This window comes from Carcharodon carcharias, chromosome 5 (assembly GCF_017639515.1).
Source record: "Carcharodon carcharias isolate sCarCar2 chromosome 5, sCarCar2.pri, whole genome shotgun sequence".
Taxonomy (NCBI): domain Eukaryota; kingdom Metazoa; phylum Chordata; class Chondrichthyes; order Lamniformes; family Lamnidae; genus Carcharodon; species Carcharodon carcharias.
The window spans coordinates 185,218,432-185,246,360 of record NC_054471.1 but is presented as its reverse complement, the minus strand read 5'-3'; the positions used below and the strand labels follow the sequence as shown (position 1 = coordinate 185,246,360).

The 27,929-nt window shown below is 44.7% G+C and overlaps 1 protein-coding gene across 1 annotated transcript in view; it reads right to left on the bottom strand.

The window, feature by feature from the left end:
* Positions 1-9,835, bottom strand: part of apoba (apolipoprotein Ba) — an 87,794-nt gene extending 77,959 nt beyond the window's left edge. Inside the window, exon 1 of the mRNA XM_041187430.1 lies at positions 9,715-9,835. Coding sequence (XP_041043364.1) covers positions 9,715-9,835 — 121 coding nt within the window. The remainder of the gene's footprint in view (positions 1-9,714) is intronic.
* Positions 9,836-27,929: the final 18,094 nt, after the last annotated feature.

The window sequence follows — 27,929 nt, the reverse complement described above, 5'->3', positions numbered from 1 at the left end:
TTTGCGTCAGTCTTCACACTGGAAAAGGATGACGCAGGCATAAATATCAGGATTGAGGACTGTGAAATATTAGAGGAAATTAACATAATGAAAGAGGAGGTACTAGTGGGATTAATGGCCTTAAAAGAGGATAAATCCGCAGGACTGGATGAGGTATATCCCAGGCTGTTGAGGGAGGCAAGGGAAAAGCTTTCAGGGCCCTGGCAGTAATTTTCAAAGTCTCTCTGGCCACAGATGAGGTGCCAGAGGACTGGAGGGCTGCTAACGTTGTCCCATTATTAAAAAACTGAGGAAGGAATAGACCAGGAAAGTAGAGGCCAGTCAGTTTAACCTTGGTGGTGGGGAAGTTACTAGAAAGAATTCTGAGGGACAGACTATATCTGCATTTGGAGAGACACGGATTAATCAGGGATAGTCAGCATGGATTTGTTAAGGGAAGGTTGTGTTTGACAAGTTTGATCAAATTTTTTGAGGAGGTAACCAGGAATACAAGGTGTACAAGATTATGAGGGGCATGGACAGGGTGGATAGGGAGCAGCTGTTCCCCTTAGTTGAAGGGTCAGTCACAAGGGAACATAAGTTCAAGGAGAGGGGCAGGAGGTTTAGGGGAGATGTGAGGAAAATCTTTTTTACCCAGAGGATGGTGACAGTCTGGGATGCACTGCCTGGGAGGGTGGTGGTGGTGGGTTGCCTCACATCCTTTAAAACGTATCTGGATGAGCACTTGGCACATCATAACATTCAAGGCCAAGTGCCGGTAAATAGGGTTAGGTAGATAGGTCAGGTGTTTCTCATGTGTTGGTGCAGACTTGATGGGCAGAAGGGCCTCTTCTGCACTGTGTGATTCTGTGATTCTGTAAATATTGATGAAGGTAATGTATTTGATGTGGTCTACATGGACTTTAGCAAAGCTTTTGATAAAGTCCCTCATGGTATTCTGGTCAAGAATGTAAGAGCCCATGGGATCCAAGGTAAAGTGGCATGTTGGATCCAAAATTGGCTGAGAGGCAGGAAGCAGAGGGTGATGGTAGCGAGATGTTTCTGTGACTGAAAGTCTGTTTCCAGTGGGGTCTGGAGGGCTCAGTGCTGGGACCCTTGCAGGAGGCTATCAATGGACTAGTCAGGTGGGCAGAGCAGTGGCAAATGGAATTCAACTCGGAAGAGTGTGCAGTAATGCACTGGGGGAGGGCTAACAAGGCAAGGGATTACACTATGAATGGCAGGACCCTGGAAAGTGCTGAAGATCAGCGGGACCTTGGTGTGCATATCTACAGATGGTTAAGAAGGTATATGGGAAACTTGCCTTTATTAGCCGAGGGATAGAATACAAGAGCAGGGAGGTTATGCTGGAACTGTATAAAATGCTGGTTAGGCCACAACTGGAGTACTGCGTGCAGTTCTGATCATCACATTGTAGGAAGGATGTGATTGCACTGGAGAGGTGCAGAGGAGACTTACCAGAATCCTGCCTGGGCTGGAAGGTCTGAGCTATGAGAAATGATTGGATAGGCTGGGGTTGTTTTCCTTGGAGCAGTGAAGGTTGAGAGGGGACCTGATAGAGGTGTATAAGATTATGAGGGACATAGATAGGGTGGATAGGAAGGCACTTTTTCCATTAGTAGAGGGGTCAATAGCTAGGGCGCATAGAGTTAAGTTAAGAGGTAGAAGGATAAGAGGGGAATTGAGGAGAAATGTTTCCACCCAGAGGGTGGTGGGAGTCTGGAACTCACTGCCTGAAAGGTTGGCTGAGTCAGAAACTCTCACAACATTTAAGAAGTATTTAGATATTCACCTGTGTTGCCATAGCCTCCAGGGCTATGGGCCAAGCGCTGGAAAATGGGATTAGTGTAGTCAGATCTTTGTTGACCGGTGCAGACACGATGGGCCAAATGGCCTCCTTCTGTGCTGTAAATGTCGATGAGCCCATGAGTTTCAGGGTGGAATTTTCCGTGTCTGCTAGCATCGGGCATGTTTGGCGCTTTGAGCAGACAATATAGCGAGAAGGCCAAAAATCGGTTTCACGACATTGTGAAACCAGCTTGCGATCGTCCGCTCAGCCATCAATGATGGGTCGCATTTCCCACCATTGAACATTGGGAACCTTATTGTTACACATCTGCAAATCATTATAAGGCCAGCCTGCCGGAGCCATTACCCCATGCTGGATCATCTGTACACGTCAGTGGGAAAACATGCCAACGTGTTTCACAACAGCACCTGACAGGCTGCACTTCGCTCGGGACTTCATGATTTGTTTGCCCACCTTGCTTCGGTCAGCACTCACAGTCATCAGCGCCAGGCTTCGCAGGCAGCACCACATCACTTTTTAATGAGGCTAACGGGCAGACCAGACCAGCCATAAGCTGTGGGTGTATTGTCAATGGCTGCAGGGCTAGGGCTTGCTTAAGGAAGGGGGAAAACTGGCCTCAGGGAAGGGACGAGGCTGCAGGATGAGAGCTGTGCTGGGAAGGAGGGTATCCCAGGGAGTGTGTGGGGGCACATGTAGATCTGTGCAAGTGGCTTCAAGATGGTGAGGGCTGAGGAAGCAGTCTCCAGAGGAGATGAGGCCAAATTGAGATGTGAGGGTGTGTGTGTGAGAATGGGTGGTGATGTCCCTTGAGCTGGCAGTGAGTGAGATACCAGTGAATGTGTGATGGGCTTGAGCGTGTGAGTTTAGAGCAATGAGCTGGTTTCCATACCCTGGCTGCATGGATGAGATCATTCATCCTCTATGTGCATTGGATGGCTGACCTCTTCTGTGCAGCATTGGCACTGACCTCTGCTGCCACCACCTGCCATGGTGATGCCGCTGCCTGTCCTGCAGCCAGAGCGGGGATAGAAGACATCACGGTGGGCCTCCACGGCATACAAATGGCATTTCAGTGACGCATCATTAAAGCTGGGGGCTGCTGTCTTTTTGGACGTCTTCTCTGCAGTAGCCGTGAGCTGTGTGTGCGTGGCTGGACTTTAAATATGGCGCCCGGCATGATGAAGTGGCGAGGTGGTTGCATGGAGGGAGAATGAGGAGCTGCCGTCCTTGAAACAGTGTGTTTCCCAGGAATGCAGAAGCAATGCAGCGGGTTTGGGACGATATGGTGTGAAAACCCGCCATCGCAGCCAGCATTTAGTACAAATCTGGAACAATTCCACCCTTAATCATTGCAGCTCTGAAGAAATGTACACACAAGAGTTCTATGGCTCTTTTACACAGCTTCCCAGTACACGCCAGAGATATCAAGTAATTGCCTTTAACTTAAGGCTTGGGGCAAAGTGCAGACAAATCAGCCAGAGAATTCTGACCTATGACACACAGGTTTTTCGTCTGATTCTTTTGACTTTGTTGATGTTGTTTTTCTGCCTGGATAATAACAAATCAGTATTTTGACATTTAAAACAAAGGTAGGCCTCCCTTGGTAACACAGTGATTCAACGACCTGAAATGTGGCCTTTGAATCTTGCTGTTAGTCTGCCACAATTTATCAGATTTGTTTTCGTAACTGTGAGATGAGAAGTTGATAGTGCCGACTTAAAGTTGCATGGTTATCATGTGCTGTGAAGCAGTTCAATGAAACCTTAATGAACTGTGCTCTGGGACAGTGAGACATCAGTTTGCTCCTCCATATATAAAATCTTTGCCCTCAATCATGGGAATAAGAGGGGCTAGTGGCAAGGATATATGTGTTTGTCCTAAGATGCCACCACCCTGGTATAAAGTTTCCCTTTCATGAAAGCATTAATTGAAATAGGTAAGGTAACATAGTGGTTATGTTAATTAGTTGGTAATCCCGAGGCCTGCGGTAATGAGTTAAAATCCCACCATGGCAGATGAGTATTTAAAATTCAGTTAATTAAATAATATCAGTATTGGTAGGATTGACCACCACATTGTCCTTGTGGAGGTGAAGTCCCTTCTTCACATTGAGGATACCCTCCATCGTGTTGTGTGGCACTAAATGGGATAGATTTCGAACAGGTATAGCAACTCAAGACTGGGCACCCATGGGGTTCTGTGGGCCTCAGCAGCAGCGGAATTGTACTCAACAACAATCTGTAACCTCATAGCCCGGCATATCCCCCACTCTACCGTTACCACCAATCCAGAAGATGAACCTTGGTTCAATGAAGAGTGCAGGAGAGCATGCCAGGTGCAGCACCAGGCACCCCTAAAAATGAGGTGTCAACCTGATGAAACTACAACACAGGACTACTTGCATGCCAGACAGCATAAACAGCAAGTGATAGACAGAGCTAAGCAATTGCAGATCTTCTGCAGTCTTGCCACATCCAGTCATGAATGGTGATGGACAATTAAACAACTCACTGGAGGAGGAGGAGGGTCCACAAATATCCACATCCTCAATGATGTGGGAACCCAAAACCACGGTGTAAAAGATAAGGCTGAAGCATTTGCAATTATCTTCATCCAGAAGTGCCAAGTGGATGATCTATCTCAGCCTCCTCTGGAGGCCCCCAGCATCACATATGCCAGTCATCAGCCAACTCAATTCACTCCATGTGATATCAAGAAATGGCTGAAGGCACAGGATGCAGCAAATGCTATGGGCCCTGACAATATTCCGGCAATAGTACTGAAGGCTTGGACAGCAGAACTAGCCAGGCCCCTAGCCAAGCTTTCCCAATACAATACAGGCATCTACCTGGCAATGTGGAAAATTGTGCAAGTGTGTCCTGTACACAAGAAGCAGGACAAGTGCAACCCAGCCAATTACCACCCTATCAGTCTGCTCTTGATCATCAGTAAAATGATGGAAGGAGTCATCAACTGTGCTATCAAGCAGCACTTGCTTAGCAATAACCTGCTCACTGACGCTCAGTTTGGTTTCCGCAAGGGTCACTCAGCTTCTGACCTCATTACATACTTGGTTCAAACATGGACAAAAGAGCTGAACTCCCGAGGTGAGGTGAGAGTGACTGCTCTTGACATCAAGGCCGTATTTGACCAAATGTGGCTTCAAGGAGCCCTAGTAAAACTGGAGACAATGGGAATCACTGGTTGGAGCCATACCTAGCCCAAAGGAAGATGGTTGTGGTTATTGGAGGTTAATCATCCCAGTTCCAGGACATCACTGCAGGAATTCCTCAGGGTAGTGTCTTCAGCTGCTGCACCAATGACCTTCCTTCCATCATAAGGTCAGAAGCGGGGATGTTCACTGATGATTGTACAATGTTCAGCAGCATTCACAACTCCTCAGATACTGAAGCAGTCCATGTCCAAATGCAGCAAGACCTGGACAATATCCAGGCTTGGGCTGGCAAGTAACAAGTAACATTCACGCCATACAAGTGCCAGGCAATGACCATCTCCAAAAAAAGAGAATCTAACCATCACCAATTGACAATCAATGGCATTACCATCACTGAATCTCCCACTATAAACATCCTGGGAGTTACCATTGACCATAAAATGAACTGGACTTGTCATATAAATACTGTGGCCAGAAGAGCAGGTCAGAGACTTGGAACCCTGAGGTGAGTAAATCACCTCCTGACTCCCCAAAGCCTGTCCACCATCTACAAGGCACGAGTCAGGAGTGTTATGGAATGCCCTTCACTTGCCTGAATAAGTACAGCTCCAACAGCACTCAAGAAGCTTCACACATTCCAGGGCAAAGCAGCTCACTTGATTGGCACCCCTTCCACAAACATTCACTCCCTGCAGCACCGATGAACAGTGGCAGCAGTGTGTACCATCTACAAAGGATCCTCAGGCAGCACCTTCCAAACCCATGACCACAACCACTTAGAAGGACAAGGGCAGCCGATACATGGGAACACCTCCATCTGGAACTTCCCTTCCAAGCCACTCAACATCCTAACTTGGAAATATATCGCCATTCCTTCACTGTTGGGTCAAAATCCTGGAACTCCCTCCCTAACAGCACTGTGGGTGTACCTACACCACAGGGACTGTGGTGGTTCAAGAAGGTAGCTGACTACCATCTTCTCAAGGGCAATTAGGGATAGGCAATTAAATGCTGGCCTAGCCGGTGAAGCTCACTGTAAATTAATATAAAAAAGCCAATGTACAATGCATTCTTCTACTTTCCCCTGATTCCACATGCTCTGACCTTAGTCATGAATCAACAATGCAGTACATTATGATCCTTGACCAGACCCCTCAAGTTTTTGGTAAGATTTACTTAAGACTAATAAGGTTTTGTTTAAAGTAGAAAAAGTTTGAGATTTAAGATACTTGCAACATGAGGAAAGATTCCACGAGCATTGAACAAACAAAAATAAACTTTTTTATACAAGATCAGAAAGATAAAATAATTTACAATTTCTATCTTACACTTTAACTTTCAGAGTAAGTATGATGTACATGTGAATTCGCAAGCTAGCTGTGGTAAAACACGCCACACTACACAATAAATAGTAGGTGGAACCAAGGCAGAGTCCATGGATTTCTCAACAACTCACCCAGGTGTCAGGAAACACTGTGAGTCAACCAATCTCACTCAAACTCTGTCTCTCTCAAGAGGGATTCCAATCTTCGCCTTTGAAGATCTCGCCTTGGAATTCTCTCCAAAAGTCGTTCTAACTCGGATGGCTTCAATGATGGCCCACCTTGAAGGGTTTCAATCTTGTCTCCTGAGAGTCCTTTCCTCTGGTCCTTGCTGAGTGTGCACTCAGATACCAACTCACACGCGAAACTTCAGATTTTCAGTTATGCCAAGCAGAACACCACCACTCCAAAGGCGTACCTTTGTCCCAACAGCCCAAAGCACGGAGCCACCAGCCTTTGGCCACCTTTCTGGGCCTTCAGGCTTCTTCTGAGCTCTCTTTGATTACCAAGGCTTTCCTTGAGCCCTCTTCAATTAACCGCAACCTGTTTGTCTGCTCCTTTCTTTTTCACGGAGCTGGAACATTTCCCTGCCCCGTCCCCTCCCCAGGGCTCTTCTTTTGGAACCTTTCCCTGTCCCCTCTCCCTGTCCCCTGCCTGGGCCATTTGCCTTCCTGATGGCGCTTCACTCCCAGTCACCTGACCTGAACTTTCACAACATTTTTCTTATCTGTACAGGCATGCTGGGCCCAAAGAACGTGAAAATATAGAACTGCTCATGTGTATCCCGCTCCCATTCTGTGCATACGCCAAAGCTACGATGTCCGTCAAGAGCTGAAGTTCCCGATCTCCTCTCGCAATATTGAGGTAAGTATAGTTTTCATAACAAGTACCTTATCAAAGGTCATTTGAAAATGCAAATATTACATCTATTATATTACATTTGTCTTCTCCGTTACTTCTTTAATGTATTCAGTAAAGTTGATGAAGCATGGCCTTCCCTTTTGACATTTATGCTGACAACCCAATTTTATTTTTGGTCCCTAGATTTTCTAAAATTTATTCCTTGCTGTAATGTGAGATGGCAAGGGCAGAATTTGTCACATGCCTAATTGCTGCTGGGAAGGTGGTGGTGTCAAGGCTGTAAAGGAGCCATAGCACCTCTCATAGGTGGGCTGCAATGTTTGGAATGGCTTATCCTGTACTGGTCCTCAACTTCACCCAGCGTTCACCTGTGGTTTCAAGTTGTTGTTAGCATGTGGCAACAGCTACAGCCTGGTAAACCACTTCAATGGGTGGGCTAAACCAGATGAATGTAGCGTTGGGTCTCCTACCCTTGGTGACTTAGAGATTTATCTACCCTGGCATGCAAAGACTGAGTCTGGCTGACGGGGTGACTAAGACCAATCTAAGATTCAACGGTCTTTAAGGCAGGTCAGCATGTGCTGTGGATTGTGTAGATCTTGACAAGATACAGAAGACATTCTGGTCACCCACTACATCTGGATCCACCCCCAGCCATCTAGACTCAACTTGCCATTGGGCTAAGATAAGCCAGGATGAGAGAGTAAAGCTGTGCAACTCTCTCTCTCACTGTAATCCAATTCACACACAAGTCATGTTCATCATCTTTCTATCAACTGTCATCCATCATTCATTTGTCACAAGTCCTGTTGCAATGGGAAAGCGATGTAGCAGTAGGTGTGGATTCATTGGGAGCTGTAGCCATGAACCTGCACATAGGTGGCTCAGGCCAAATGGTCATTTTTCACACCCACATTCATTGCATTGGCATCTAATTGACCATGTCATCATCAGGTAGAAGGACAGGTGGGATGGGCATACTAGACTGACCACCATCTTGTCATTTCAAAACTAAACATCAAGATCTATACCCCTAGACACCCGGGGCACGAAGGTCCAGAAGGGTATCCATGTATCAAGGCTCAATGGGTAGTCATGCAAGAATCTCTCAGAGAAACTCAAGAGTTAGCTGTGTACAATGGAAATGGACATTTCACTGCATTGAAGATGACTGGGCAATGTTGTGTGAACCCAGGTACCAATATACCCCTGCACATTGCATCAGCCAGCACACTGGTCTACCAGCAATCTGTACCTCTTCACTGCGTTGCAGGCAGAACATTAAATTTGTGATACCAGTTGTTTTACATGAATGCTACATGCTGCCTGGCCTACCCAGGCTGTTGTTTGGCTGCACTCATCAGCAGGGTGGCTGAAACCATGGGCAGGATTGTCTGGCCCCCACCCATGGCCAGGATTTTCCACTTCCGCTGAAAGTCAATGGACTTTTGGCAGCCTTTCTAAATTTTCTGTTCCCACCTGCGACGGTTCCTGCAGTGGGCAGGACCGGAAAATCTGACCCATGAGTGGCTGGTGCTACTTAAAGGCATCTCTTAAAAGGGAGGTACATTGTGGATTAGTCTTTATTCTTTCAGGGAATGCAGGCGTTGCTGGCAAGGCCAGCATTTGTTGCCCACCCCTAATTTCCCTTGAACTGAGTGGCTTGCCACACCATTTCAGTGGGCAGTTAAGCGTCAACCACGTTGTGGCCCTGGAGTCACATTTAGGCCAGACCAGCTAAGGACGGCAGATTTCCTTCCGTAAAGGACATTACTGAACCAGATAAGTTTTTACGACAATCGACAATGGTTTCATTGGTGGAATTTTTAATTTGAATAATAATCCAGAATTGAAAAGCTAGTCTAAAGTTGACATGAAAACATTGTTTTACGCTGTGGTGGTCAACTCTGTACTAAGCATCACCTGGTGTGGCTCGGGTGCCCCACTCTGACACGGCAGTGTCTGCCACATTTACAGCAGAGGAAGACAGTGGGCTGAGGAGGTGCACGATTCACTGGCCTCTGTTTTCTCTGGGTTCTCTTCTTGGTCCACTGAGCTTTTCATTTCTGCCTGCTTCTCCTAATGCCCTTGCAGACAATCAGCCTGCAGAGGTTACGCCCATCAGCAATTGTCTCCTCAATATTAATGTGCACCACCTTCATATCTCACATGCAGGTATCCTTGTAGCAGAGGAATGGAAGCACAAGAGATCATGACTCTGTGGCCAGTTCACCACGGGTCTTTGGGTATGCAACCAGCATTCTTCCGATGAACATGGCCGAGCCAGCATTGGCGTTTTTGGCTTAGGAATGAGTGCATGCTGATGGAATTAGCATGTCACAGGGCCTCTGAGTTGGTGAACTTGTCCTGCCAAGAGATGCCAAGGCTACATCTGAGACAGCAAAAGTGAAAACTGTTCAGCCTTTTCTCCTGTCTACACGTTGCGCAGGTCTCATCACTGTAGAGGAGTGCATTGAAGATGCAGGCTTGGTAGACTCACAGTTTAGTGTTTTCAGTCAGATTTCTGTTGTTCCACACTCTCTTACTCAGTTTGGGCATAAGAGGTGCAGCTTTTGCAAGATGTGTGCTGATTTTAGCATCAAGTAACAGATTACTGGTGATTGTAGAGCCTAGATATGTGAAGCTATCAACAACCTCTAGGGTCATGTTGTCAATGCTGATGGATGGTGGTATGGCAACCTCCTGGACCATGACATTTGTCTTCACTGATGTTGATGGTCAAACCCAGCTCTTCACAGGCATGAGAGATTCTGTCCATTTGCAGCTGAAAGTGTTCCTTGGTATGGAATGCTAGGGCAGCCTCTTCAGTGTAGAGTAACCTTCTGATGGGGACCTCGCACACCATTGTCTTGGATGTCAGGCAAACAACTTAATAAGATAAGAACCCATGGTGTTGGGGGTAGTATATTAGCATGGATAGAGGGTTGGCTAGCTAATAGAAAGTTGGTATGAGGGGGGCATTTTCAGGATGGTAGCCTGTAATTAGTGGAGTCCCACAGGGTTCAGTGCTGGGGCCATAATTATTTACAATATATATTAATGACCTAGGTGAGGGACATGAATGTACTGTCGCCAAGTTTGCTGATGACACAAAAATGGGTGGGAAGACAAGTGGTGAGGATGACACAAATAGTCTACAGAGGATATAGACAGATTAAGTGAGTGAGCAACAACTTGGCAGATGGAATATAATGTGGGAAAATGTGAGGTTATGCACTTTGGCAGGAAGAATAAAGGAGCTGAATATTACTTAAATGGAGAAAGACTGCAGAAAGCTGCAGCACAGAGGGAATTGGGGGTCCTCGTCCATGAATCCCAAAAAGCTAGCATACAAGTTAAACAAGTAACAGCGAAGGCAAATGGAATGTTGGCCTTTATTTCAAAGGGAAAGGAGTATAAAAATAGGGAAGTCTTTGTAAACTATACAAGGCACTAGCTAGACCATATCTAGAACACTGTGAATAGTTATGGTCCCCTTATCTAAGGAAAGATATACTGGCACTGGAGGCAGCCCAGAGAAGGTTCACTAGGTTGAGGCCGGGTGTGGAGAGATTTTCTTCTGAAGAGAGGTTGGGCTTGTACTCCTTGGGGTTTAGAAGAATGAGAGGTGACCTTATTGAAACATATAATATTCTTAGGGGGCTTGACAGGATAGATGCTGAGAGATTGTTTCCCCTTGTGGGAGAGTCTAGGACCAGAGGGCATAATCTCAGAGTAAGGGGTCACCCATTTAAGACAGAGATGAGAAGGAATTTCTTCTCTCAGAGGGTAGTTAGTCTGTGAACTTCTTTACCACAGGGGTCTGTAGAGGTTGGGTTGTTAAGTATATTCAAGGCTGAGATAGACAGATTTTTAATCAGTAAGGGAATCAAGGGTTACGGGGGAAAAGGCAGGAAAGTGGAGTCGAGGATTATTAGATCAGCCATGATCTCATTAAATGGTGAAGCAGACTCGATGGGTCAAACGGCTTACTTCTGCTCCTACATCTTAGGGCCTTATGCTCTTCCATCAATTCCATCAGTTCTCATATGCAAGTAGACACCTTCTGTAGATGACCTGAAGGCATATGAGCAGCAAAAAGAAGAATATGCCAAAGAGAAAGGTGCCAGAACATAGCCCTGTTTGACCCCTCTGCTATTTCAAAGACTTCCTATGTTGCCCCATCATAGCTGACCTTACTCATCATATTGTCATGGAAAGAAGAGGTTATTTTGAGCAGCTTTGGTGGACAGCCAATTTCCTCAAGGGGCTTAAATAGACCACCTCTGCTCACATGGTCAAATGCCTTTGTGAGAACAATGAATGTAGTAGACTCCTTTGTACTCTGCATTTTACTGCAGCTGCCGGACTAAGAAGATTATGTCAATTGTAAATCTTCCAGATCTGAAACCATCATGGGATTTGGAGTAGATACATTCAGTCAGGATCTGCAGTCTGACAAGGGCAACATGAGTAATTACTTTTCCCATGATGCTTAGAAGGGAGATGTCTCAATAATTATTGAAATTACTGCAGTCACCCTTGTTCTTGTACAGGGTTACAATCTGCACATCATTCATATCTTGGGGCACTGTCCCCTCCCTCCAGCAGAGACAGAGAGGTTCACACAGATGTTGCATGAGTGCCTTCTGGTGGTATAGCAAAAGCACCTGGAGCTTTGTTCAGGGCAAGTGAGTCAATAACTTTGTTAAGCTCCTCCACTGTGGGTTCACTATCCAGTTCTGCCATGACAGGCAGGATTTCTATGGTGTCAACACCTTCCTTGGTGACAGTGTTCTCCCTGGAGTGCAAGTCAAGGTGGTGTTCCACCCATCTTTCCAATTGTTTATTGCAATTGGTGATGACCTCTCCTGACTTTGTTTAAATGGAGCTGTTTCCTTTGCTGATAGACCTGTTGCCTTTCAATCCCTTTATACATATCCGTAGCATTCCATGTGTCAAAGGACATCTAGATATCCTGGCAAAGTTGTAACCAGTAGACATTGGTGCACCACCTAGCAGTCTATTGGACTTTACTTCAAACTGCTCTTAGAGCTTTCATAGTATTTTCATTCAGATCTCTCTTGCAATTAATGAGAGCAGACCACTTGGCTTCAATAACAGGTTCCATCACAGTGATGTTAGCCTCAAACTAGTTAGCATTTCTCCGCTCTTGCTTCCCATATGTTGAGATTGTGTTTTGTAGATGTTGTTTCGCAGAAGGATCCATTTCACCTCTGTGCCCTGCGCCGGAATGCCAGAAAGTGCCTGTTCAATTGAGTTTAGGAACTATTGGTTTTTATCTGGGTAGACAGTGTGGCTGACCTTGATAGCAGGATGGCATTTCTGCTTTGAATGAAAAAGCTTTGAGGGTTGTACCTTTACCCTGGTGCACACTAGGGAATGATCTGTATCACAGTCAGAACTGTGGTAGCTGTTTGTGTTGAGAATGATGTTTAGAGAGTCACGCCTGGTGATGATCAAGTCCTGCTGGTGCCGATGCCTGATCTTGGATGTCTCCAAGACATCTTGAGCATGGTTTGTTTTGAAAGAAGGTGTCAGTAACACAAAGCTTGTGGTAGCAGCAAAGCTGAAGTAGTCTCTGTTCTTGTTTACCTTTCCAAGGCCATGGTGCTTGAGGCAGGAGGACCATGCCTCATGGTGTGCACCCACTCCTCTGTTAAAATCCTCCAGTAAGTAAAGATGTTCTGACCTTGGGGTTCTGCTGATAGCAGTGTCAAGCTTCTCATAGAACTGGTCTTTTGTCTCTGTAAAGGAGCAAAGTGTTGGTGCATGGATGTTCATGAGGTTAACTGGCCCTATTTGAATTGAGAGGCAATTGGAGAGAACATGTTCTGAACCATTCATTGGGTGGTCTCTCATCAAGAATAGTGGGTTCCTTACATGGAAGCCTTCACCTTGCTTATGTGCTACCTCTGAACTCTTCCTCTGCCAGGTGGATGTGTAATGCTTCTCTTTCAGTCATCTGCTCGCGGCAAGCCTGGTTTCTTGTTGGGGAGCTGTGTCAATGTTAGCCTGTCAAGCTCTATGCTGAACACAACAGTCTTGCCTGTGTTATTGACCAGCTGCAAGTTGCCTGTCAAGCCCGGCACATGGTCCTTACATTCAGCTTGCCAATCGAAGAGCTGTCATCTTGTTTCTTTTTGTTTGTTTGTTTGTCTGTTTGTTGCAATAAATTCCATCTACTGTTGAGCAAAGATTCTAAACTCCAATCACCCATTGAAGCAGATAGATCTTGGCAGTTCAGCATCTTATCAGCCATTGAGATGCGGGGGGGTGGTGCGGGGGGGTGGTGAGTGATCAGTGGGGCACGTTGGTCCCTCCCAGCATCAGTGACAGCCTGTACAGCACTCTACTCCAATTGAGTTGGGCTTATCACTCATAACTGCTGTCTCCTGTGTTGTGCTAACTCTCTGCAGCAAAACCGGAGTGTGTTCTCCAGGGTGAAAACCTGGTCAAAATTTATAAAGAACTTGTGCTACCCAAATGTCAGAGTCCCCCTCCCTACCTCACCAGTTGAGCCCAAAGAAATGCAAAGCATTATGTTTGGCAATGGCATGGTTGCAAGAATTGCCAGAAAGATAGCATACTTAGACATCAATCCACTTTGGGCTCCACTCCAGGTTTTTTGTCAGGGTTTATTCCTTTAGTTTCAACTCTCCTGAGGTATCCAAAAGGCAGTGGAGCCCATAGCTAGGAGTTTGGTGCTTGGTGTAATATATAGATCATCAGCTAGTGGGAAGGATATAGATGAACAAATCTGCAAGGAAATTACAGAGAGGTGTAAACATCATAGAGTAATTATAACAGGGGACTTTAATTACCCTTATAGACTGGGATAGTAGTACTGTAAGGAGCAGTGAGGGACAAGCGTTCCTAGATTGTGTTCAGGAGAATTTCCTACAGCAGTATGTGTCCAGTCCAACAGGAAAGGAGGCACTGCTAGACCTGGTTCTTGGAAATGAGGTGGGCCAAGCAGATCAAGTGACAGTGGGGGAACATTTAGGAGACAGTGATCATTGTATCAAAATGTTTAGGGTGACAGTGGAAAATGACATTGCTCAATCTGTGTAAGAATATTCAACTGGCAGAGAATTGACTTCAATGGGGCAAGAACAGAGCTGGGCTGGATAGACTGGAACCAAAGGTTGGCTGGAAAAACAGTAGCTGAACAATGGGCTACCTTCAAAGAGGAGATGGTTTGGGCACAGTCAATGTATGTTCCCTCAAAAGGAAAGAGTAGGACAAACAAATCCAGAGCTCCCTGGATGACAAAGGAGACAGAAATTAAGTTAAAGAAGAAAAAGTGTGCTTATGACAGATAACAGGCAGCAAATACATTGAGAAACAAGCTGAATACAGAACGTTCAGAAGGGATTTGAAAAAGCAAATACGAGAAGCAAAGAGGGATTATGAAAAAATACTGGCAGCTGACATGAAAGGAAATCTCAATGTATTCTATAAGCACATCAATAGTAAAAGGGTGGTAAATTGCGGAGTGGGGCTGGAGAGGGACCAAAAAGGGGATTTACACATAGAAGCAAGCGGCATGGCTGAGGTTTTAAATGAACACTTTGCATCTGTCTTTACCTAAGAGGCAGCTGCTGTCCAGGCCATGGTGACAGAGGAGGAAACTCATGCACCAGAAGGGTTTAAAATTGGTAAGGAGGTGGTGGTGTCGGATAAGCTGCTGGTACTTTAAGTTGATAAGGCACCAGGACCGGATGAGAAGCATTCAAGAATGTTGAAGGAAGTGAGAGTGAAAATTTCAGAGGCACTGGCAATAATTTTTTAATGGTCTCTGGATTTGGGGGAGGTGCCGGAGGACTGGAGAATTGCAAACATTACACCCTTGTCCAAAAAATGTTGTAAAGATCTGCCCTGCAATTACAGGCCAGTCAGTTTAACTTCGGTGGTGAGGAAATTTCTCGAAACAATTATTTGGGATAGAATTAATAGTCACATGGAAAAAAGTGGATTGATTTGGAAGGGTCAGCATGGATTTGTTAAAGGAAAATCATGTCTAACTAACTTGCTGGAGTCTGCCTTTGAAGAGGCATATGGTAGCAGAATCAAAATTTATGGATATTATGCTCTGATCACAAGGCAGTACCCTTGTTAGGCCCCTGCATTACCTATTTGTGTAAGTAGGCCACTGTGAGTCTAGTTTAGTGCGTAAGTAGTGTGAGATCTACTTAGCAAGTGATATCCAAAAAGCTACCAACGGAAGACACGAATTTGCAACAAAAGCAAGAGGAGAAAAATCAGGAAAAGTCTAAGTACCTTGCTGGTTGTGCCCAGTGAACATTCTGTTTATGATTAGGACTAGGGACCAAAATATATCTTTGGTGATGCAAACAATGCACATGTTATTGTGCCAAGGTTAAAATTTAGCCCAACCATTGATTCAACATTTCCCTAATCAAACAAAGGTGCTGCATTCTTTGCTTCTTCATGAGGCTGATCTGAAACTGATTGCAGTTATACAAAAAAATCACAGTTCTAGTGACTGTAACCTAGAGGAGTTTCGAACTGAATTAATTTTTTTAAAAGGATCCATCTATATGTAGGACTAGGAGATTCATTCAGTGTGCAGATGTAGATTAACTACTTTATGGCTGGAAGAATTTATTTATATTGCTCTGTGTGATGTAGCCAACTGGTGATTATGATCTGAAGAATTGAAGACTAGCGGTCAAATATTCCTTTAAGTCAGTTCTAATTCAGTTCACTGGTAAGTAAATTGTATCAAAATAAATCATCATAGTTTTGTATAAGTTAATACAGCAATAGTATTTGATATCATATTTGTGCATAAAAATAATAATCGTTATTTTACATTGTTTTAAATAAAATCAATCTTTTTGAATCCCTATTTTGTTTTCCAAAAATTTTCAAAAAAAATGTTTCTTTGGCATAACTGAGCTAAATAGCTTCAGGGTTTTACTAAATGAGGATATATAGAGTTTCATAGTACCCAATTACCTTTCATATTTTTATTTGAATTAGATATATGGTGCAATGAATTATACAGTACTATAGACGGAATTATTATTAGTATTGAACATAAATTCAGGAATGAAAAGTGCGCATTGACTTTTCATTATAATTCACTGGACTTTTATCATGGTTACTGTTTCCTTAATTTTGTAAACTTTCTTTGTTTCTATGTAAGTTTTAACAAAGATTGAACTAGATAACAGTTGATGTAGTGACCTAGAAACTGGGTCATGCCTGGTGCAACATACCCTACATGTGTCTATTGAGGCCCATGACAGGTCACAGGAAATTGATCTGCCAGCCTCATTTATTAATGGTGAGTAGTAGGTTCCAGTTGCGGCTCGAGAGACATTTCCAGGGAAACAACAAGACAGCTTGTAAGGAGAGTCTAAGGGTGAATGGAGGAAGAAGCAATTGGGTGGGGCAATAACAGTAGCTGGCAGAGCATACACATCTAATGTGGAGCTGGAGGGAATAGGACTGCTCCTACCAGCTCTAAAATAAAACAAGGAAAAGGTTTTCAACTTATATTTTTAGCGTAAGCCTCTAGTGCGTACTTCAGGAGGATGCAGAGATGGATCATCCATTCGGCACTTCTGGCTGAAGATGATTAAAAATGCTTTAGCCTTGTCTTTTGCATTGACATGCTGGCCCCCCCATCATTGAGGATGGGAATATTTGTGGAGTCTCCTTTGCTGGTTAGTTGTTTAATTGCCCACCACAATTCATGACAGGGTGTGGCAGGTCTGCAGAGTTTTGATCTGATCCTTTGGTTGTGAGATTGCTCAGCTCTGTCAATTGCATTCTGGCTGTGCTGCTTAGCATGCATATCATTCTGTGTTGTAGATTCACCAGGTCAGCACCTTGTTTTTAGGCATACCTGGTGCTAATCCTGGCATGCTATCCAGCACTCCTTATTGAACCAGGGCTCGTTTGTATGGCTGGGAAAGCAGTTATAGTTCAATGTCGAGTTTTATAATCCATTCAATGACTTCAGCTGACACAGTTTGAATGATTGTGATGCCAGCAGGGATGGTTCTCTTAAGGCAGAATTTCAGTTATTGGGCGATAGTCTAACTTGGATGGTCATAGTCACAATTTAAGTGGTTCCTTATGTTACACTTAAGAGCGAGTGGCCACATCTTCCCTGGTCCGTCCTCAAGTGGTTGAGGGTTGCCCAGATTTTATGTGGAAGGTTGAAACCTGGGACTTCACCACTCAGGTCAGTTACCAGGTTATGGTTGGTGATATTTGCAGTCAACCAGCAGGTGCATCATTGAGATGTGGGGCTGTCATCAGCCTGTAGAGTGTGTAGTGTGTTCCAGTAGAGGATTTCAGATGAGTGTGTGGTGTTTTTTAAGTCCTATGTCAATGGGAATGCTTTGTTAGCTGTCAGCTGGCAATGTTCTTTGAGGAGAATGTTTTCCCTGTGAACATCAGGAGATTAATGTGTGCCAAAACAAAATATGCTGGAGAAACTCAGCAGGTCTGAGAGCATCTGTGGAGAGAAAGACAGAGTTAACGTTTCGAGTCCGTATGACTCTTCTTCACAGCTAAGAGAAGTAAAAATGTGGTGAAATTTATACTGCTTAAGGAGGGTGGAGCAGGTGAAGCTGGATAGAAGGCCAGTGATAGGTGGAGGCACAGGAGAGATTGCCAAAGATGTCATAAACAAAAGGTCGAAGGGGTTTTGCTAGTGGTGATATTGGCTAAAGGAGGTACTGATGGTGACATCAAGGGTAGAAAGTAGAATGTGATAATAGCCGGACAAGGGTAAGCACTCTGCAAATAGCAACATGAGCAAGTGATAGATGGCCCTAGTGGGGGTGGGGTGGGAGGAGGGGACAGTGGTGGGAAAAAAGATCGAAAATAGGCTAAAAGGTGGGGATAAAACAATGAGTGAAAATGAAAACGAATTTTTTAAAAAAATAATAAAAAAAAGTGGAAAAAAAATTAAAAATTAAAAATAAAAATGAATATTGGAAAAAGGGGATCAAAAAGCGGGTGAGGATGGAGGAGAGAGCTTATGGCCTGAAGTTGTTGAACTAAATGTTAAGTTCAGAAGGCTGTAAAGCGTCTAATCGGAAGATGAGGTGCTGTTCCTCCAGTTTGCATTGAGCTTCACTGGAACATTGCAGCAAGCCAAGGATGGACATGTGGGCATGAGAGCAGGGTGGAGTGTTGAAATGGCAAGCGACAGGGAGATCTGGGTAATGCTTGTGGACAGACCGAAGGTGTTCTGCAAAACGGTCACCCAGTCTGCGTTTGGTGTCTCCAATGTAGAGGAGACCGCATTGGGAGCAACAAATGCAGTAGACTAAATTGAGGGAAGCACAAGGGAAGTGCTGCTTCACTTGAAAGGAGTGTTTGGGCCCTTGGACGGTGAAGGGAGGGAGGTAAAGGGGCAGTTGCACGGGAAGGTGCCGTGGGAGGGAGTTGAGGTGTTAGGGCTGATGGAGGAGTGGACCAGGGTGTCCGGGAGGGACAGTCCCTGTGGAATGCTGACAGGGGGGTGGTGAAGGGAAGATGTGTTTGGTGGTGGCATCATGCTGGAGTTGGCAGAAATGGTGGAGGATGATCCTTTGAATGTGGAGGCTGGTGGGGTGAAAAGTGAGGACAAGGGGGATCCTACCATTGTTCTGGGAGGGAGAAGAAGGTGCGAGGGCAGAGGCGTGGGAGATGGATCAGACATAGAGGGCCCTGTCAACCACTGTGAGTGGGAAACCTCGGTCAAGGAAGAAGGAAGACATGTCAGTAGCGCTGTTTTGGAAAATGGCATCATCAGAACAGATGCGACAGAGGCAAAGGAACTGAGAGAATAGGATGGGGTCCTTATAGGATGTAGGGTGTGAGGAGCTGTAGTCGAGGTAGCTGTGGGAATCAGCAGGCTCGGAATGAATATTGGTGGACAGTCTATCACCAGAAATTGAGAAAGAGAGGTCAAGGAAGGGAAGGTGTCCGAGATGGACCATGTGAAAGTGATGAGGGGGTGGAAATTGGAAGCAAAATTGATCAATTTTTCCAGGTCTAGATGAGAGCATAAAGCGGCACCGAAACAGTCATCGATGCACTAAAAAAAGAGTTGTGGGAGGGGACCTGAGTAGGACTGGAACAAGGAATGTTCCACATACCCCATGAAGAGACAGGCATAACTGGGGCCCATGCGGATACCCACCGCCACACTTTTTAATTGGAGGAAGTGAGACAAGTTTAAGGAGAAATTGTTCAGTGAGAGAACAAGTTCAGCCAGACAGAGGAGAGTGGCGGTGAGTGGAGATTGTTTGGGCCTCTGTTCAAGAAAGAAGCGGAGAGCCCTCAGACCATCCTGGTGGGGGATGGAGATGTAGAGGGATTGGACGATCATGATGAAGAGGAGGAAGTTAGGGCCAGGGAAGTGGAAATTGTTGATATGATGTAGAGCATCAGAGGACTCGTGGATGTAGGTGGGAAGAGACTGGCCAAGGGGAGAGAGAATGGAGTCAAGATAGGAAGGAATGAGTTCCATGTGGCAGGAACAGGCTGACATGATCGACCTACCGGGACAGTCCTGTTTGTGGATTTTGGGGAGGAGGTAGAAGCGGGCCATCTGAGGTTGGGAGACTATAAGGTTGGAAGCTTTGGAGGGAAGATCTCCAGAGGAGATGAGATCAGTGACAGTCCTGGAAACAATGGTACGATGTTCGGTAGTGGGGTCATGGTCCTGGGGGAAGAAGGAGGAAGTGTCTGAGAGTTGGCGCTCGGCTTCTGCGGGTAGAGGTCAGCACGCCAGACAACAGCAGCATCCTTCTTGTCGGCAAGTTTGATAACCTGCCATCACAGAATCCACTCAAACTGTGTTGGTCTCAATGTCCCAGAAAAAAATCCTCACTTCCCAGAGGTAGATTTATGTTGTGTTCCTGAGCCAGGTTCAGCAGCAGTATTCTGCTGTTTGGTAGAGCAAAGCAGTGCGTAGTGTGTTGGTTCTGCTGCTCAAGATGGTACCTGTCAGTTCCTGTATGAGATTCACTCCTGTCTTAACCTTGGCTCAGGCATTCTGGAGGTGTTGCTATTAGGTCAATGTACGGTGAAGGGTGATGCCAAGGTATTTTGGTTTGGGTTGTGAGGGAGTGGTTGACCACAGAACAGGACATGAAGTTCTTCCCGGCCTTTGAGTTGTTCAAAGTGGAAAGCTGAAATTATTCTTGCCTGTGTTTGGTTGAAGTCTCCATCCTCTGGGATAAATGTTAAAGTGAGCTGGTAGAGGGCTGATCCCTGTGGGAGTCTGTTGAAGTGAGCTGGTAGAGGGCTGATTCCTGTGGGAGTCTGTTGTTTGGTAATGTTTGGGTAGCTAATTTGATCTCCAAGGTGCACACGGAGCTATCAGTTGCTGATTAGTTATAGGGTTTTCACATGGCAGGTGATTTTGGAGAATTTCAACAACATAGAGTTTTGCAATACTTTGTCACAGGCACAGGATAAGTCAATAAAGCTGGTTCCTTTTTTCAGGCCTTTCTGGAAAAAGGCCTTAAAATATCAGGATCTGCTCAGAGCAGTTGCAGCCTAAACAAAAACCTGCCTGCTTGTGGGTGGTATCAATGCTTCCAGGGTAGGACTCAATCTGTTTAGCAGGAGGTGTTCCATGACCTTATATCGTATTGAGTGCAGGACAATGGGGCAGTAGCTGTGTTTTGTCTTCAAGTGGTTTTCCTGGCTTGGCAATGACCACTATCTTGGATTGGTGAATGGTGTTGGGAATGGTGCCTGTGCTGTGGATGCTGGTAAAACTGCTTTGCTAGCCACTTTCTTCCTGATGTTCTTCGGAAATTTTGGGTAAATCCCATCGGCTCCTGTTGCTTTGCCTGTCTCGGCTAGCATCAGAGTGTTGTTCAGTTCCTCTTGAATATAAGGGTTTGAGGAGTCTCTTAACTCTGGCACAGTCTTGATAGACTCCAGTCAGGGCTATATTTACCATCCACTCATCTTCCCTGCTGGCTGGTACCTGTGAGTTTATTAGGAGCTGTGAAACAACACCAGCAGCATTGATTCTGGGCCACTGGTGTAATTGTTGCTCAGATGCACCCAGATGGCACAGGAGTTTCCTTGCCTTTTGGCTTAAAACATGTGCAGTCAATCTCCTCTGGCCACTGTTTCCCACCATGAGGCATCCTTTATCCAAGGACTATAAGAGCGCTGCTACCACATCGGGATCTTCATTATCCCTGCATTCTTCCAGGAGCCGTTCACTTTCCAGGATACAGCAGGGGATGAAAGTTTTTCTGAAGCTGCGGAGAATAAATTTGGTGACTGCCAGTTTGTGAAGTCGAGTAAGGTGGTTGTAGTTTTCAGGGTGAGGTGGAATCCGATTAAATGGTGATTTCTATGTGTCGGCTGTAGACATCCTAGTTCTGCAGATTCCAGCATTATCTTGGCTTTGAGTTTATGTATGGTTTTTTGAGGCCAATACAAGTGATGGTTGGGAACTGTTGTGTTTTTATGTTTGTGTAATAATTATTGTTTTATTTAGTATGTAATGTACTTTTAAGAATAATATTTGTTAGGGAAGATCGCGATTCGTAGTAACCAATAGGAGAGTAGCACAGACTACCTCAGCAGTCAGTGGAGAGATAGAGTTGGAGTTGAAAGCACACGTGTAGTTTCTGCTGAGTATATTGTAAATAAACTTAATGTTTCCACCCAAGAAGTATTTGCAGATCAACTCTGTCATTAATAATACAACTCAGCCACCCTACATCAGTTTGCTTTACACAAACTCACCAATCTTACACCAGGACTGGTAAACTAGACTTAGGTTCAGTTTATTTGAAGATACAGTACAGGATGGTTTGACAGACACATCTACCTTATGGATTCAGCAACTATTTGTCACACTTCTAGCTGCTGGTTATATGCTGCTCTACATCCTGTCTATTTTCACATTTGCACATCCCTTAAAGTGATTTCACAACAACCCCTTTTTCCCCCCAAGGTAACATTACACAAAACATAGATCTGTGTTTAAGAGTTTAAAAAATCAAGAGTCTATATAATGTATGGATGATATTCCTCCTAGATCTCGTGATGATATGACCTTCCTGATATCTAGATTTGTCACTTAGGTGTTCTTGACTCCTGTGTATTATTGGAGTGTTGGTTGTTTTCATGGTGGTCTTCCACAATTTCACTTTCTGAGTTTGGATGTGTTTTAAATGCATTTGCAGTGCTGAGTGTTTTAAAGTTGTACATTTCCCTTAGCTGGCTTCTGTTTCTCCTTGGTGTTTGTGACCTCATGGGTTCTAAGCTCACTGCACACTTGGCTACTTCAGCAGGTGACCAGGTTCCTTGGGTAGGATGTATGATCCAAACCTTTTGTCCTACACACAGACTAGGCAGTTCTGCACCTCATATCAGTCTGTGCTGTCTCCCTGGTTTTCAAGAAGTTTCTCCTGTATTTCTGAGAACTGCAACAAGGGATGGATGGCTTGGCAAAGTTGTCCTAACCTGCCTCTGAATGTGATTTCAGCTGGTGATGGTAAGCCCATATCCAAAGATGTTGCTCTTAAGTGTGACATGGCAATGCGAAGATCTTGCTTTGTTTCCCTGCACTTCATGATTAATGCCTTAACTGTGTGAACCATTCGCTCAGCAAGACTGTTGGATCTGGAATTGTGTGGTGAGGCTGTCTCATGGTTCATGCCCCACTTAGGATGCATGTTCCTAAAAGGTCCATCAAATTATCTTGACCTATTGTCCAATGTGACCTCTTCAGGTGTACCAAACAAACTGAATATTGCAATCATGGTGTCTGCCACAGATGCACTTGAGGTATCCTTCAATTTTCTGATGATTGGAAACTTGGAAAAGTAGTCACTCACTAAGAGAAAGTCATCGCCACAGATAGTGAATAAATCTGCTGTAATTTTAGACCAATGGGTACAATGGAATAATGGAATCTCACGAGGATCAATTGAAACCCCCTATCAACGTCCTGGGAGTTACCATTGACCAGAAACTGAACTGGATTATCCATATAAATACTGTGGCTACAAGAGCAGGTCAGAGGCTAAGAATCCCGTGGCGAGTAACTCACCTCCTGACCCTTCAAAGCCTGTCCACCATCTACAAGGCACAAGTCAGGAGTGTGATGGAATACTCCCCGCCTGCCTGGATGAGTGTAGCTCCAATAACACTCAAGAAGCTTGACACCATCCAGGACAAAGCAGCCTGCTTGATTGGCACCCCCTCCACAAACATTCACTCCCTCCACCACCAATGAATAGTGGCAGCAGTGTGTACCATCTATAAGATGCATTTTAGGAATTCACCAAGGGTCCTTACACAGCACCTTCCAAACCCATGACCACTTCCATCTGGAAGGACAAAGACAGCAGATACATGGGAACACCACCACCTGGAAGTTTCCCTCCAAGCCCCTCACCATCCTGACTTGGAAATATTTCGCCATTCCTTCACTGTCACTGGTCAAAATCCCAGAGCTCCCTCTCTCAGTACATGGATTGCAGCAGTTCAAGAAGGCAGCTCACTACCAGCTCCTCAAGGGCAGTTAGGGATGGGTGATAAATACTGGCCTAGCTATAAATGAATTTTAAAAAGATTCTTTGTGCTGTAGTTGTCGACTCTGGCACGCTTTGCACACTCTCACTACCTTCTTGATATTGTTGTTAATCCCGACCAATGCAATTTCCCTTGACAGGTGCCTTGTTCACTCTATGCCCATATATTCCTGATGTAACTGTGAAAACATGTCCTGGCGAAGAGTTTTGGGTACAAGCACCTGTTTTCCATTGAAAATCACATCTCTTGAAATACCTAGTTCACCTCTGTATGGCTAAAATCATCTGAGGGCATATGGCACTTCTTGTATCATATCAGGCCAATCTCCTACAATAACCCTTGATAATACCTTCAGTCATGACTCATTTGTTGTTTCTGTCTGAAGTTGGTTGTGTTTGTGTTGACCAAAACTCGTCAGGTCGACATCTTCTACTTTGATGTCTACACCGTCCACTTGTAGGTCCAGCAAAATATCCACAGTATTTTTCAGATTTGGAACCTGCTTAGTTTGTCCAAAGTAACCATTTTGCTATCCGTTTTGTAACAGACGTCGAAATCGTATCCCTGTATTTTATCAGAACTCGTTGTGGTGCATTCATCAGTGGCTTGCGCCAAATCATTTCCAATAGTTTGTGGTCAGTTTGCTCAAATTAATCATTTACTGACTAGGCACGTGTGGAATCTTGTGATACTGAAATACCAGAGTGAGTGTGTGATTGGATTGTGCTTGAAATAGACTTTTGGAGCCAAATACAATTTGTTTGCCATCTTACATAATGCACACTCCTAACCCTTTTTTGAGATGTGTTGACCTCTAAGACTGCCTCTCTTTTGGGTCATACTATTGTACAATGCATACCTCTTCTGACAATGCTTATTTAAGTGACTTGAACATGTGTTGATCATCCTCCTGCTTTACATATGGAACATCCTCCCTTAAGAGCTCTCCTAGTGATGATGCTTTATAGCAAAGTTGGGTCTGTGTGGAGCTAAGAAACTGAAAAATCTGAGGCATCTCTGCCAGCCCTCTTTGTCCTGGGGAGTAGGCATGTGTTGTGCATCTTGGTGTTTGTCTGGGTCAGGACAGATCCCGGAACTTGAGTAAATAGAGCCAAGCAAGTTTACCTGACCTACATTCACCTGGCATTTCCAGCTTTTGAAGATGATTCCTTCATAACAAGTGTGCGTAGGTTTTGATCATGCTCTTCTTGACAATGTATATGCATTCAGGAATATTTTTGTGATTCTGTCCAGATGCAGCTGGAGCAAATTGTGACTGAAGGATAAACCAAAGGGTAATCTCCAGAACCAGTATCTTCCAAATGGTGTCCTGAACGGGCGACTTTTTGAGATTCCTTTGCCAAATGAACCAATCAATATCCATGTTTGGTGTCCAGCTTAGAGCAAAACCTTGCTCCTGCAAATTTGGGATTCAATTCCTCTAATTTGGAATCTTGTGTGGACACCTCTTTAGAGCAAGATTTATGTGTTTTGCGTCCAAGCATACCTGGATTCTAGCATCTTATTTAAGTGCTCACATGAAGAACTGCACCAATCGGTGTGCTAATACACATTGTGGATAATGCTGTTATGCTTCATTTCATTCAACTCACTCTTAAACTTCTCCTCTGTATGCACACTGCACTTTCTAGGAGGGTCAATCAATAGAATTGTATTTTCTTTGAAGTGTAGCACAGCATCACCTCTGAATTTTACCACAATGTCGAATCGGACTGGATATATCTGCTGTAGGCCATGAACTGACTCAATGCAATTATTCTTGGCCCCTTCTGCCGCACTTGGTATATTGGTGATCTCGTGTATGTTCAGAATGTTGAGTTCCTTACATGTCAATATACCCAGCTGTTGCTGGTCTGCTTGTGTCCACCAGGTAAAACGCTTGTAGTTTTCATGCAGACTTGCCATACCTGCATTTCAATGTCAATGTACCTATGCAATGAATGGGTGGCCCATTGTATGCAGTTAATTTTTCTCTCATTGCTTGTATTATTGACTTCCAATTATCCAAATATGTGCCCTTCAGGATCCTGACTGGCAAGATATTCGCACTCGTTCCTGTTCAACGCTGGCTGCGAGTGTGTGTTTGCTGCTTTTCTTCGGGCCTATGATGCTGATGGTAGCAAAAGCCTCTAACTGTTTGACTTCATCCCCACATTGTACATTATTCACAATGTGGAAAGCCTGTTCACTTCCCAGTTAAAGACTTTTCCACTCTGAATCTTCACTCTAGTCCGTGTGGCCGCTATGATGCTTGCACTTATGCAGGTGTCGGATGCACTCTTTGCAGTAGCTGCCAGTGTGCTGCACATACTTTGTTTGGTTGCATCTTCTTGTAAGCACTGGTCACACATCTGGAACCATATTTCCTACATAGGTGAGAGCCCAATGTCCTTTTACACTGCATGCCTAGCAAAAACCCTGGAATATAGGACAGCTTCACAGTGCATGCAGTTAACTGCACTTTGCACATGGCTTGCTTGCTTTCTGCATCCTGGCTACTATGCCAATACTGGTAGCTACACCTAATGCTTTCAGGTGTTGTTGTCCAGCCACAATGGCTTTGTATTTTCTGTCGTCTCTTAGTGGTGTGTCGATATTGTTACTTTTCTTTTTCTCCCAATGGTCTTTTTGGAAAGCTTCAATTGGTGTCAAAGCTACAACCAGCTCCATTATCCATTCAGACAGCTCGGGTTCGAGAAATCGCAGTCTCTTGCCCTTATCATAGATCCTGCTGACAAATTGGTCAGTTTATTCGTGTGGCTGCTGTCTGTAGGACATCAGCTCCAAACAGTGAACTCTGAAGTTCACTTTTACATGAAGCTGACCCTCCAACATGTTCCCTGACGTAACATGGCCCTTAAGATCCTTCTTGGACAAACCTCAAGTGTTGATTCTATGCAACCCCTCATTTCTAATGGCTACTTTTACGTTCACCGTTTGCATATCCAGTCCTATGACATAAATGGGAAAAGCATAGTTCCCTCCTTTTGGTGAAGAGGCTAAATTCAGATCTGTGGCCCTTGTATTCATGCTGGGGATTTTCGTGATCATTTTCCTGATGTGTAGGGGATTTGTAACTATTCTATTCCATGGAGAGATTCACCATTTGAGCTGCCGTGTTTTTTTTCTACCATCTTGTTCTGTGACCGCAGTTCAGATTTTTTTCCTGTTTCACATGCTTTTGTCTTTTACATGAGAATGTTCACCTCAGGACTTCGCAAATGGCCCTGCAGCTTTCCCTGCCCAAGTCAAAACCAACTGCACAGCACAACCCTGAACCTACTTGCTGTTCCCATTAACCACAAATCCAGCAGGTCCACAAATCAAGGTCCATCTGTAGAGGGACTCTGCCTCGCAGGATTTCGATGTACATACAGCCTCTGCATTGTGTCACATTTTGTCTGTGGATCATCCAGTGGTCTTCAAATTCACATCGTTGCCATCATGTTGTGTTTTTATGTTTGCACTACGCAAGTTTACCAATTTCACACATAGGACTGGTAAACTAGATGTAGGTTTGGTTTATTTGAAGATATAGTACAGGATGGCTCAGCAGACAGATCTTCTTTATGGAGTCAGCAAGTATCATGCATGAGAACAGCATAGCTGCAATTCCTGCACTGCACTACACACAACTTGCTGCTGATCACATGCTGCTCTCCATTCTGTTATTTGCTCATTTGCATATTCCTTAAAGTGATATCACAACAGGTGCTGTTGGGAATGGGGGAAGATGAGCAGCACTTGACAGGAGCACATCAGTTGTCAGCTATTGCTGTCGTGGGTCAAGAAACTAAGGTCAAGTGAGTAGTCCTTCTTCCACCTGATGGAATGGAATGGGAGGGAGACAGCAACCTTCACATGGTCCTCATGTTAAAGTGAGTTTTCCAAATTTATAACCTGTGAACTAATGCTGTTAAGAAGGTGACTGAACCCCAGCCACCAGGCTCCGAATCCAAGCAGTAACAATCCACTGGAACCAGTGTTGCTCGCTTGGCTTGATGGTAATGATAGTGAGGGCTATGCCAGGCAATGAGGTTACAGATTGTGGTTGAATACAAGTCTGCTGCTTCTAATGGTGCACAGCATCTCATGGCAGTTTTAAGCTGTTAGACTCTTTCTGAATCTATCCCTTTTAGCACAGTGACAGTGTCGCACAATACGATAG